Raw genomic sequence first — 14,344 nt, forward strand, 5'->3', positions numbered from 1 at the left:
AAAAGATGTGAAGATTGTTCTGCTGGGCCTTCTTGGTGAATCTTGGTAGATGAGGATGATCTTTAGCGAGGCACAAGAGGAAATATCCATTTGCAGACATCAATTTAATTCCGTAGTTTGCACGCTGTGCTTATAAATCTTGAAGCCTGACACAGTAAACAAGGAAAAGGAACAGGTGTTGCAGAGAGACAAGGAAGATTGCCTTCTGATACTACGGCCTTTCCCAGACTAACAGATCTCCTGTGCTCAAAGTATAATTTTAAAAGGCTATTACGACATCTTAAAGATGAATGCTTTTATGGTTATTGTGGAGAAGACAACAGATTTCTTCCAGGGCCAAAGTCTTTTTATATGTCAAATAAATTAATTCAAATTTATAAAAAGAAACTGAACTGGAAAATGTTTTAGAGAAATCTTGCAATTCAGAAGAAAAATGACCCATGTAAAGTGGGTGGATTGTTCAAATTTAGTAGGCATCACAGGGCCAAGTTAATTAAAACATAGCTAGAATTTATTTAGGCTGTAATAGCATGTCATCTTTAATGGACATAATTAACGAAATACTTTTATCTATACAAAAATATTCCCTCTTTCCTGACATGTACAGATGCTTTCTTCCTTCTTGCATGCCATGGTTATATATCGAAATGTATTTTTATGAAGTTCACTTTCACAGTTGTGCTATCTATAAGAAACTATTCTGTGCTAAACTCCTTTAAGATCATCCAACTATAGCTATGAATTAATGTCACATATATTCCTTACATATCTAAATAGAAGTGAAGATGATTGAACAGTATTCCCCAACCGATTAGTATAATTGTACATATGTTGAAAGGCAAGAGTGGAAAATTTCCTGCTTACCCTGTGAGGTATTAAAAAGCATCTATTTTAGATACTCCCACATTTGATTATTTCAAAAGGCAAGGCATTTCCCATAATTGGCAAATTTCTGCAGCATACAAGATACTTAAACAATCTGCTGCTCTTTGCTATAGCTAGGCAGGGAGAAAACAGTCCGGGGAGCTAGGAATTCAATCCTCTGTTTTTCTAAGTAAGAGTAGCCAATGATTGGCAGAACTAAGAGTCACTGAAGTATAACTTCATTTTCTGATTTCTTTCAGCTTCTACAGCGCATAGTTACTGCATAATGGATATCTCCATGAAATACTGAAAAATATATTTACAGAATGACAGTGACTGAAAACATATTTTAAAAATTGGATTTTCTTGAAATCACAAAGGAAAACTGCCTGAAAAACAAGCAATTCATAGATCAAGAGAACCATTTCAAATCTCAACTTTCAATTCTGGAATAGGGATATACCTTTTCCTTAGCACCAGAAGGCAGTTATGGACTAATACTAATTTGTCTCCAACCTTCTTCAAACCATTTGCCTTATCTACCACTAATAAGGGAGGAGGTGCTGGCACATAAGCCCAAGATGCACTTCAACCTCTTTGTAGAAGGAAGACAATTTCCGAGAAAACTAAAATATAAAACTTTGCAAACTAGACCAAAACATCAGTGTGAAAATCTTTTCAATTCAAGGCCTCTACAGGAGAAATTTAATATTTGTTTTAATTGGAATTATGTAGCTTGGAGAAAGTTTGTTTGTAATGTACTGATCCTAATACTCATTCAGGATTTTCTGCTAGGATTGTAAGGAATGATGAAGATTCTAGTGTTTCCAGTTCCTTTGCAGTTAAATGCTTCATAATGCGACTTAATTGAATTTCCCAATTTTGGTTTCCTTTGCTTCCAATTCAACATCACAAGGAAATTAAAACATCCAATCACAAGATTACACTATAACCACACAATCCCAAAAAATTCTTTTTCAAAGCAGAAAAATGCAAAATACAGCTCAGGTTCAAAAACAGAAAAGAAATACATTTTAATATTGATTTAAGTGATAGGGTAGAATCTTCCCACTGCAACTGGCTACATTTCCCCAAGTGAAAAGAATAAACTGAATCTGACATTGTAGTACTGAATGCCAGAAGCTCAAACTGAAGTTGCAAACAAGGGCATAACAAAATACAAAACAAGAGCTCAGCAAAGTAGGCTACAGTTCTCATATTTTGTTAGGAGAAAGCCAGGTATTTGCTGAATCTTTACAATGCTCCCCCAATAAGCCATGCTTCTTGGTGTTTTACAACACTCCTTTTTTAAAGATGAAAGTCATATCTTTAAATGTGTAAGAAAAATACAGTTTTAACCATCTTCTGTCTTAAGTAACTAATTTCAGCAAACCAGCAGAGCCGTTTTCAGAACAAAGCTTATTTTTTTAAATAGTCACCTTCTTTAACAACATTAAATGTTTTGTTCCTCCACTGTGCCAGAGCCAAGGCATGTTCACCTTTCCCCATGAAATGTATATAATCTGAGGATGAAAGATGGTATAACCCATTTGGATTGTCACCTACACCTGTCAAGAAACATCAGCTGGCCAAACTTAGTACAAATAAACCATTTTTTCATAAGACTGATGTCTGTGTATGTTCCAAAGATCAACAAGGCCAAACCTGCTAAATCAAGTTCAGAACTAGAGAGAAATAACCTCCAAATTGGAAAAGCAATATGGCACTGATGCAAGGTATTGCTTAAACTTTGTCCTTCATCAGAAAAGCAGAAGGATCACACATGCTGAAGAAAAATTTGACCTCTGGAAGACCATATGAAGCCTCCTCTCCCTCCCCCCCATTAAAACTGAGTACTATTTTCATCCCAAAGAATGCAAAGTAGAGATATAAAATAAAAACACACAATTTGACAATCCTTAGGAAGTTATTAATTTGTTGGACAGGTACAGCACGTATTAGGAAAAAGGAAACAAAAAACCAAAACTCCAGGCCTTCTTTCCTTATTTGGTGACAAGAAAGTGCAAGAAAGGATTTCCTGGGTTTTGCTCAGTTGTCAGATTTTTGCATATCTGTGTTCTGGCCAAGACAGGGGACTTTGAGGCTTTTCTGCAGCACATGCGCATCTGCTGGTTCTATCCTTTTGTAGTAGTTCTTCTTTGTTTCAATGATCTCAAATCCAAATTTTCGGTAGAAATCAATTGCTGACTCATTGCTAATCTGAACATGCCTAGGATAGAAAAAGAAACAATATACTAGAATTTAATTCCACGTATTAGCAAAGTATACATTTAGGCATCAGAAAAACAAATGAAAGACGTAGAAAATAGGTATTACCAAACAAGTTATGCCAATACTCTAATAAATGTAATGGGTAAAAAGCTTTTTTCCAACACTAAAACCGCATAACAAAAAAGTAGATCTTTTTGGCAGTTTATGGTGATATCCGTCTTGTCTCCAATGGCAATTTTGGAAGAAGAATGATCAGACAACAATCTCTGTCCAGCAGCAGAGGAGGAACATTCCTGCTTTGCCTCCCTAGCTGGTCTTTGTCTTCTTGCTCTCACCAATGACACATGCCCAGCCTGACTGCTGAGGTTGCTGGAGCTGGGCTGGTTTTTTTGCAGCCCCAGAGATGCAACGTGCCAAAAAAACCCTTTGTACCATGCTCTTGGGCCAGGCTGGGGCAACTGTTTCATACTTATGACCATTGCAGTGTCCTGGGGTCATGTGAACACCTTTTGTTCAAAGTCAATGGGGAAGCCAGATTCATTTAACAACTGTGTTACTAATTGAACAACCACAGTGATTCATTTAACAACTGTGGCAAGAAAAGTCATAAAATTGGGCAAAACTCACTTAATAAATTTCTCACTTAGCAACATAAATTTGGGGCTCAATTGTGGTCGTAAATTGAGGATTACCTGTACAGCTATTTCTATGGAAAGAACCGCAGATAACAATGGTAATCAAAATAATAGGTAATCAATGTATAAGTGGGCCATGTTGACAACAGAGGTGGAAGAAGACTGCCTACACTAATGGCTGCAGTACTCCTTGGCCTACAGACCTGCCAGCTGCACCTACAGAAGAGGGTGGGATCTGTCCCTTTACAGAAAAAGTTGGGTAACTCTTGATCTAAGCTTATTGTTCTTTGAACATTTGATTTTTATACCTCAATATTAAGTAGAATTAAAAATGAACAAATAATTAATCCCCAATGCTTAAAATTGAATAAATCAACAATATTTACTTACAGATAGATATTATCAAAGGTGCCATCTTTTTCACAGATGTTTAACACATGATTCAACATTTTAGTTCCTGAAAATTGAGTAAGTACAAAAGAAAATCATTTTCAAGTTTTGTAAGTTCATATCCCAAGACCAGCAACACTGCCTCTGAAATCAGAATCTCAACTCCAATATTTGAGATTGGGCTCATTAAAGAAAAAATTAAGGGTGCTTTTAGAAAATAGTATCAAGTATGGAAATGCACTGTTAAATTACTGAATTTATTAGCTACAAGTTGATAGTTTGATAAATAGCCCTAATAAGTAACTGCTTCCATTCTAAAAGCTTATTCTTCATATGATATATGAAGTTTGACTTTTCATTGTACACCAGCGTACTATTTTATTCTTGGAACGGGTACAGAAATAAGTACACTTTAAAGCTCAAGAGTCAAAGGCCACTGAGTATTTGCTGCCTATTCCTTACCTATTCCTAACCGTCGATAAGGGGCCAGACATCCAAGTGTCATGATGTACAGTCTTTTCTGATTCTGAGAATGATCTACTCTACAGCACACTGCGCCCACAGCAATATCATTGAAATAGGCTGTCAAAAAGAGATGGGAACAGAAAGAAAGCATATTTATTTTAGTTTCATGTGTATACATTATTCCTTTATTCTTTGCAACAGATCCTGATTTTAAATAATGTGCATGAATAAGATACAAGACTTTTTAAATTTTCATATATTACATTTTAAGTCAATTCAAATTTTGAATTGAATCAATTCAAACAAGGCCTAAAACTCTATGAAACATATGCTAGTTAGAAAGGCTTCATAGTTATTTTGAGAAAAAAATCAACTCTGGACATCAAAAACAAGCAGATTAAAAGAATACTAGGATAGATTTCCATAATAGCTTTTTTTGTGTGCAGAAATACATTTTGTAAAGGAGGATTCAAGAACATCAACATAGAGCAACAGGTCAGGGCTGTTTGATAACTGAAACATAGTATTTGTTGTATAGGACCTTAAGAGACAGTTTGGAGCCTGGATGTGGCTTGTATATAAGCTTGAGGGCACTAGCTTCTCTCTCCTCTGTTTTGCCTTCTCCATTTTGTGCTGTGTTTGTACTTGCTATTTCTCTTCTCTACAATGTGGAAAAAACTACAAGGATATTGTATGCCTTATGTGTTGTTATGTATGTAAAGACATTTTGAATCCTGCTTAATAGTCTGCTTGTGACACAAACTCTGACACTTTTTATGTGCAGAAAATACATTTTGTAAAGGAGGATTCAAGAGCATCAACACAGAGTACAGTGGTATAATCAATGGGACAATGGAAAGATATTTTCAAAGATATAGAGATAGACAGATATTTGTGTGTATGTGTGTGTTCCTTTGACCCGGTGTTGATGGCAGGTGAACGCCTGGACAAAGTCCCTGAAGAAGGCAAGATTTCATTAATGATTTGCTCATGCCTCCTTCTTAGAGCTGAGAGACCTAAAGTCACCGACTTAAAGTCACCCAGCTAAGATAGGACAGGAACTCCTGGTTCATAAGTTTTCAGTTTAATATACTAAAAATCAATCAAAAATCTGTGATGAAAAGCTAAAAATGGAATGTTTTCAATCATTTGAATGTTAGCTGGAATAGTCAATCATAGCAACTGAGAGTATATTACAATAGTCTACCTTAGAGATTGTAAAGGCTTGGGTAAAAGCTAATTACTCGCTATGGCTTCAAAAGAGTACCTGAAGAGATATTGAAGACGACAGGAGAAGGGTATTACATGTTCTCGAATTGTTCGAGTCCAGGACATGGAATAACAGTCTCAGGTTAGACGAAATACAGATTCCAAAGATTGGGAAAACAGTTCAAAAATGTAAAGTATCACATAGACCAATATTGTGTCTAGCCTCATGTGATATACAATTAAAGAAACACACGAAAAATATGTTCAATAACACACATAGCATTAGATTATTTAGCACCAACACACTAAATAAAGATCAAGAATTTATACCTAGTTTGGCAAGCTCGCCGACCTCTAACACATCCTTGTAAAACTTGTCATTGTAGCTGACAGGAAAGATGACTTGGTTTAACCTCTTCAACTGCTTAATGTTGTGTGGTGTCACATCACCCAGCTCGATCCGGCTACTGGAACAAATCAAAACATGCTCAATACCTCTAGGAATTCCATTTTTATTAAACTACACACGATTTAATAGGATAGACCACTTCAACATACCTCAAAAGTTTAATTCTCAGTTAAAAACTTTGCAATTTTATATACAACGAATCTGAGCTATTATTCAGAAAAGGAATTGTGGCAATTCTGATTAGCAAGAACAGAACCTAGAATATATTAAATAACTCAGAGTTACTGTTATTTATTTGATTTTTATCCGGTCTTTATTACTTTATAAATAACTCAAGGTGGTGAACCTATCTAAATACTCCTTTTTCCTTCTACTTGGCCCACAACAACAACTCTGTGAGATGAGTTGCATTGAGAAAGTGACTGGCCCAAAGCTACCCAGCCGGCTTTCATGTCTAAGGCAGGATAATACTGTTAATTCTTGTGACATTAATATGTTACCATTAACATATTAAAAAGAATCCACCTATCCCATTTCTAGCTCACTAGTTCCAAGTTTCTTTTCATTTGGCAAATACGTAAGTCCCACAATCCTGAATGGCTTTATGTCCTGAATGTCTATTAAAATAATGATTAGCTTGTTATATACTACTATCAACAGCATAACAATTCTGGCTAAAAAGATCACTCTTCCTGCACTATATTAATGCCTCAATTCCAATGACAGTTTGTTCTACAATAAAGGCACTGCAATAGAAATGGTAGATGTTTTTAAATAAATGGTGGATGCATTCTGCCATCAGAGTTGCAAAAGGTGCCCCATTGAAAGTTGAAAGTCTGGGATAAACTGTAAATGGTAAAAAACTGTAAATGGTGATGCAAATAACTTGGGACTATGCTATATGGCCTTGGACACTAAGATGAACATACTGAATTGGGCTCTAAATGCTAGTACCAATCTGGGTAGCTGTTTCAATCAGAATTCAACTAATATCTCTCAGAAATAATATTTATTATTTTTATTATTTACTACCTATGCTACTGCATTATCATTCAGCTGTAATTTCCAAGCCATTTTCAAGGACAATTCCAACCTTGCATATGGATCTCTTACACTGCATTGTTGCCTGGTTTCTCCTTCAAACACCAAAATCCCAACATAAGCTTAACTTTTTGTACGTGTCCAGCATCAACCCAGGAGGACCCTTGAACTGTGAACCTGTTCCTTTTAGAGTCATGCAACCTCATGCAGAAGTCTATTTACTGAAGTTCAGCTATCAGAATCAACCTTAACAATTTGTCTTGTCCCAAATCAGCTTCAATTTATATTCCTCAATCATGTCCTTAATAGTCAGGAAACATCCAGAAGCTGCTGAGATATTCAATTCTGAGCTTTGAGATAAAGTAAGTTCTTCAAACCCATACATGATCATTTCCTGCTGAGTTGATATAAGTATTAAATTACATGTAACACAAGATGCAACTTTCAGGAACACCCCCCTCCCTCTCTAAATTAAACAAATAATCTTCATTTTCCAAAAGCATTAAGAGAAATAACAGTGGAATCAGAATAAAACATTACTTCCAATGCCCAGCTACTCAAATGGACTAAAGGTATACCATGGATGATAGCAGCAAAGGTAGTGAAGGATTCTACAGTATCACTAGAATTACATTAGTCCTTTGACAATTTTGAATCTGAATCCAGTTCCCTGAACTGAACAACAGACATAGTGACCTGCTTTTCATTAGTCTAGAAGAGTAAGCCAAGATCCAGCTCCTCTTTCCCAACCTTCTCTGAAACAAATTAAAGATACTGTTCCTCCACAATTGGATGGCATGCACACAAGTTTCATTTTGAAGAAAATTTCTTGCTAACCAAATTAATAATAAAATGTCACTTTACAAAGAAAGCTAACTACCTTTTCAGCATAATATGAAGCAATATTAACAGTATTTTATGAAACTACTGATTGAATGAAATCTCTAAGTTTACATTATAAGTTTTAATCATTATACAAATCCCATTTGAGGAAGAACTTCCTCCAGTGCAGTGCATCAGAGTGCAACTTTCCAAAGAGCAGATGAAGAAAGAGAATGTCAAGAGATGGAGTTCTGAGATAACTGGGGGGAAGGGGCGAGTTTGGTACAATATACAAAATCTAGTATGTCTAGGATAGATTCTGTGAGCACTGAATACTCAGAAGGTAAAACTGTAAACAACTGAAAATCTGTTTATGCCTTTCTGAGCTTCCATCCTCATCATTAAGACTGAAACAAAAAGGCTGAAAATGTTTCAGCCTGCCTTTTCTGTTAATATCATCACATTATTGCAGCACTTGGGGAAATGCAGCACTTGGAGAGATTAATCTCTGTTCCTTCCAATGACACCCACCGTTAATTTATTTATTAGATTATCATCCAGTAAGTCAGAATCAAGTTTACAATTGATTTGTAAAAACACAATAAAAAGTTAGGGTGAAACAAGGTGACTATACGTCATTAAATATTATGTATGATAATTATATTTGCCCTTAAATTGTTGTAAGATCATTTGCTGGTTTTGTTTCAATAGGCTTCTATCTCTCTGAAAGCTGTTACATTGAAAATCAATGAAGACAAATTTCTAGATGATATTACACTATCAGCTAAAAACAGAAGTCAGCAACATAAATAGTAAGATGAAGTACACGTTTGAACATTTTTCCTTTCACCCCTCCTTCCCTCACTGAAAACCTTGTATCCTCAGGGAAAAGCAGGGATTCTAATTTCTGATAAGCAGCTGATTTCAGGTTAACATTCAGAAGTTTCTGACTGCAGCTCTCTAAATGATTTTTTGATGTTAAAAAAGTCTAAACTCTTTTACTTAAAAATATACTTAAACGAAGGCCTTTAAATAAATACTGTAGTTAAAGGTCAGATAGTTCTGTACAATTTTTTTCTAGCAAACCCCACCTTCCCAAATTAGCTTCGTAACATACCGATAGGGTGTGGCCCTATTCACATTGCAATCTCCTTTGTCTCCAAAGTACAGCCACCCAAACATTGCCCACTTCATGAGGTATCAAAGGGCTTTTGGAAATGAGTATTATTCTGGACACTAATTTTTTTTCATAGCTTACTATGTCTCTTTTAAAACTGAGTTTTAGAAAGTAGAAAGACTTAGGAGTTCTGAGAAGTGTTAAGGAAGTGCTTATGGGGCAGGCGGCCCCCAGAATGCTATATCAGGGATCATACTTTTGCTGGGTATCACTTTATAGCTAGGGTAGGCATGTTCTGGGAGTTGTATCTCTGCCAGCAAACACATAACAAATTTGCATCTATAATCTCCTTTCAGACGCTTAAAACATACAAGTACAGATAGACATATGCACCCGTGGAAGCAAATATAGTACTAAATACCACATAGTATGGAACAGAACTATACTTTTCAATAAAAATCAATAATCAGTGGATTTCTTCCATCTGCAACTGTACAGTGTTAAACTACAGCTTTAAAATCTCACTTAAAACTACCAGTAATAGTAATTGTAAGACAAAAGAGAACAGAAGAAATAAAAAGTATCAAGAAAGATAACATGCATTAAAAGACTACTTTTCATTTCTCACTCAAAAATAATTTATATATTGAGGAGTCCTTGGTATTCTGAGCTTGTTTTCTTGCAGAGGTTTCATTATTCAAACTAGGTAACATCATCATCAAACAACCAAGCTCAGAGAGCATCAAGGATCCCTCATTTCTACCCTGAGCTACGAATATTTTCATTTCTTAGCAACTTATAAATTACATATTCCAGATACAGTACAATGGTGGTGTACCTAACTATAGCCTACTTTCATTGCAGCAACCATATTCATTACAAAATATCACAGAATATAGCATCTTCCCCAAACAGACATGGCAATTCCCATTAGTGATGGCTCATGTTGTCAATGACATGCTCATTAGACATGCAAGGACCACAATGAATGGTGAAACACCTACATGAACTAGCCAGACATACTATCCTCACTGAATCAATCACTATGTTGCAGACAACAGGAATAGATACCTGAAAATAGAGAAGATAATCTAATCATGTGACATATGAAAACTGCAATTATTGTTTACTACCTAGGATTCTATACCACAAAAGTTTGAAGCTTCAACAGATCTTATGAGTTTAATTGAAAACCATGGATAAGGAACAGTTAACTTACAAAACAGTATTTCATGTAAGTACTGTATATGTATTTGAAAGGCAGTATTGGAAAAAGGTTTTAATTTACAAAATGATCGGTATTTTTGTAGCTATTTAATCCATGAATTTTTTAGCAATTGCTATAGTCTGATGTGACAAAATAATATACCATGTTTGTTGTTGTCAAAATTTATATCATAACATCTGTGTACACATCATCTGATAATATACATTAGAATAAAAACCTTTTCTTTGCTACCTGTTATTCCCTTAAGAAATCAGGGTTCAAATACCATATTTATATAAGGCAGAATAAAAAGTTAAATAAGATTAGAAATGACATCTTAATTATTATTATTATTTCTAGATCCACCATAATCTCAAACTTCTGAATGGTCGAGCCCTTTTGGGCATGATTTCTTCTTATCATGCACAACTATCACTTCCAGATCAAAATTAGCAGGTCTGGCTATTATTCAGATAAAAGCTATTTTCTGCTAGATCCAATTTCCATAAATATTTGGTGCATTTTCTTCTCAGATCAGGGTCTCTCTTGTGTTGTTAAGATCCAGTATCATTATAATTTATGAAAATTTATTTGGAAAGTGCAAATTGAATTATTTGGTATGTATTATAGTGCCATGAAGTCAATACATGCTGTCCTCTTTGAGCAAATCCTGTGCCAAATTTAAATGTCCCTTCCTTATCCTAATCTAGTTTTTCCCCACATTAAAACTGTAATCTCTCAAAAATTCTGGCATAACTTTCTTGATCAGCAAGCTACCCTTAATCAATTTAAAATCAACTCTGTATTTATAAGCTACTTCAGAAACATCTGAGCTGAATTTTCTCAACCAAAAATGTCAGAAACTTCCAGTTTGAGAACAGTATTTTACTCAGTATTCAGCAAAACTTTAAATGCTGTATTTGTTACTTTCTTATTCAAATAAGGAACATTAATCATTGTTCAGTCACAGTTCTATAAAAGAAGGATCTTTGGTTGATTTAATGGCCCAGGGGCTATATCCACCTGACAAACTGAATAAATCAAGTCAGTTTAGCCCATGTCATTAGTTTGCAACTTAGTGTTAAATTAATAAACTACAGCTAAGATAAGTAAGCATGGTGTGCAATCTCAGCGATGAAGTCAGTCTTTGAAGTATGACATAAAGCTGAAGGTAGGTGCTATCCACCTACAGTGCTGTTTATTCTTTTGCATTGGAATGCAATGCAAAGTAGCAGAAGCCTGGTCAGTATAACATGAAAGCTCTGCCAAGTGAAGCTTCATCCATCTTTAAATGTTTTTTTAACCAAAGTTTCAAAGAATGCAGTTAGTTTCTTCCAAGGATATGATTCCAAAAGACTGCCTTTTGCAAGAAAGAAAAGACCAGCTTCTTATCTACTTGTTGTGATATCAGACTGAGCTTTAAAGATTTAACCTTTGAATTGTTGGAAAGACTATTAATCTCTTTTCAACCATCTGGCCTTGATGAGACACATGACTTCGAAAATGAAATAGCTGGATGGTACTGAAAGATTCTACCGCAAAAGTCTCTTTGGGCATATAACAGAATAACTCAGGGAAACGGCACATTTTTCTCAGGTTTTGAATGAGGTCTACACTATTATACCTGTTGAAAGAGGTTGATTGTTTAAATTATGAAGTGACTTGGTGGTGAGGGAGGCTGTAGATTCAGAACTGAATGTTCAAGATAAGCAAAGTCCAAACATTTGAGAGCTGCCCTGATTTCCAATCTGAAGATATAATACACACACAAAACCTTAATTTTGCCTTATGAATTAAAGTTGCCTCCCTAGTAGTGGGAAACACTTGTGCTCTGGATATTGTTTAAGCCACAATAAGCCAAAGTAAAAGAAGAGATACACACAGAGGTGTTCCACCAAACCAATTTTATTTCAATAATATTTCAACCTATTGAGTTCAATCTTTATTCCCTTTTTATCTCATATTATGATCTTAAGCTTCTCTCCACGGCAGCCAAATACAAAGAGGACTATGTTATATAACTAAAAATAGCTGCACAGATTATTGAAAACAGACTGCTCAGCACCTGGGATGGCACAACAGGCTAAACATTATTTGAAGTACAGGAACTCTGCATTTTCAGGGCTTTCTTTGGAGCTACCATCGTTGTTAAAGGAGGCTAGACTCTCATTTTTACTGGTGCGATACACCTTTAATTGGGACGTAATTCACTTTATGGTGCAATTCCGCGCACGCTTCCTCGGGGCCGAATTCAAAAAGCTCGCTGCGCCCTCCCCCGCCACAGCGCCTCTCTTCTCTCCCAGAATATAAGGTTACATACTCCCTGAGCCAAGAACAGCTACACGGCCCGCTTCGTTTTCATTCCCCTAAAGGCGGCAGGTGAACGACTCCCAGCAGTCGTTAGGCCAGAGAAACAAAGAGATGCCGCCGCCGCCAAAAGCCCGAGATAATAAGCCGGGGATCCCCTATTCGCTTAGAAAGGATCCCTCGAAGCCACCCTACGGATGTCCGAGAGGAAAAAGACGGCGGCGCCGGTCCCGCACTCACCCCTTCATAGCTGCTGAGGGCCCAAGATCTCGATCCAGATGTGGCAGTCAGGCGGCTTCTGCTGCCACTCCACATGGGCCTCAGACCGTTCCGACCGTCCGCGCCGAGTGTGCGCGTAGCCCCACCTCTTTTCCTGGCTCAACCTTTCACCCAACACTGACGTAGGGTGACGCAACGTGACGTGCGACGGCCACCCGCTTCAGACGTAGACCAGCTCTGCTTCTACGCTAGGCGTCACGCAAGCGCAGGGCCTCCCCTACGATTGGCTGCGAAGGGCGTGCAAATCGCCCTTTCATTCACTTGGTTCATTTCCGGGTTCAATATGGGATAGGTTTCTTCTGGCGAAACAGAGCATATTCTTTTCTTTTTCGAAAGAGTAAACAAAAAGACAAAAACCAAAATGGGTTGCGCATTTCACTTTTAAAAAAAAGATTTTAATAAAGTAGATGTACCATAATTATACTACAAACATTCGGACGACCTCTACATGGCCACGAAGAGTTGCTTACCTAAAAAAAAAACCCGTACTTCAGCTTAATATGTGTCGTTGTGTTTGTACTATACAGTAAGAAGAACCGGTTAATCAACCTATGTGATATTTTAGGTTGTTTAGGCCTGACTTTTGAATTTAAGGCATCGTCTGAACCTGAAGTACTGGCTATTTTGGATTTACAGAAAATCATTTGTAGCTTATAATAAAGTGTACAAATTTATACAAAAGTACTGTAGTTTTCCAGACTTGCTAATCTAGTGTGTGGCTAGGTCATGATTTACAAACCATAGTGAATGAGCAATATATTAAACATACTTAGGCCTGAATCCAGGCATATTTTAAATTAAACATATGCCTTATCCATCATTTGTATCCATGGTTTCTTAAAATAATCTTAAACCCTGGATACAAATTAGATTGCTGTATATTTAATAATCAAATAAGATTGCTGTACAATCAGGCCAGGAATGTATTAACGAGAGATCAGGACAGCAAAGAAAAGCTACTCTACAAAGCTAAGGAATCAGCTATCAACAAATGAACTAGCAAATGTGTGGAACAGTCTTAAAAATATTACTGGTTACAGCAAACCTTCCCTTGCTGAAGAGAATCAACAACTGGCAGATGACCTGAATGTGTTTTACTGTAAGTTTGAGAGGAATTCACTGTCAGATACACCAACAATAGCCAAGTCTCTTACACCTGACTCGGCATTCAACACCATCATCCCAGAAATCCTCTCTAAACTGATTCAACAAGCTGTGCCTGACCACACTTGCAGATGGATTATAAACTTTCTAACAGATAGGAAGCAGCAGGTACAGCTAAGTAAAATCACATTGAATGCCTGTTTAATTACCACAGGGCTGTGGGCTCTCTTCATTACTCTTTTCTCTATACCAATGACTGTATT

General features: G+C 36.4%; 1 protein-coding gene across 2 annotated transcripts; it reads right to left on the reverse strand.

The window, feature by feature from the left end:
• Positions 1-489: 489 nt before the first annotated feature.
• NAA50 (N-alpha-acetyltransferase 50, NatE catalytic subunit) lies at positions 490-13,143 on the reverse strand. Of its 2 annotated transcripts, none has more exons than XM_034411112.3 (5): positions 12,939-13,143; positions 6,126-6,262; positions 4,584-4,703; positions 4,122-4,188; positions 490-3,094 (listed from the first exon to the last, which is right to left on the reverse strand). In XM_034411112.3, the coding sequence occupies exons 1-5, from the start codon at positions 12,944-12,946 to the stop codon at positions 2,914-2,916; spliced, it is 513 nt and encodes a 170-aa protein (XP_034267003.1). In that variant the 5' UTR covers positions 12,947-13,143; the 3' UTR covers positions 490-2,913. The 2 variants fall into 2 exon arrangements, with proteins under 2 accessions (XP_034267003.1, XP_034267004.1); XM_034411113.3 differs by having other exon boundaries at positions 6,126-6,259; positions 12,939-13,121.
• Between the last annotated feature and the right edge of the window lie 1,201 nt (positions 13,144-14,344).

Source organism: Pantherophis guttatus, chromosome 2 (genome assembly GCF_059756535.1).
Source record: "Pantherophis guttatus breed Tessera chromosome 2, ASM5975653v1, whole genome shotgun sequence".
In the NCBI taxonomy this organism is placed as follows: Eukaryota; Metazoa; Chordata; class Lepidosauria; order Squamata; family Colubridae; genus Pantherophis; species Pantherophis guttatus.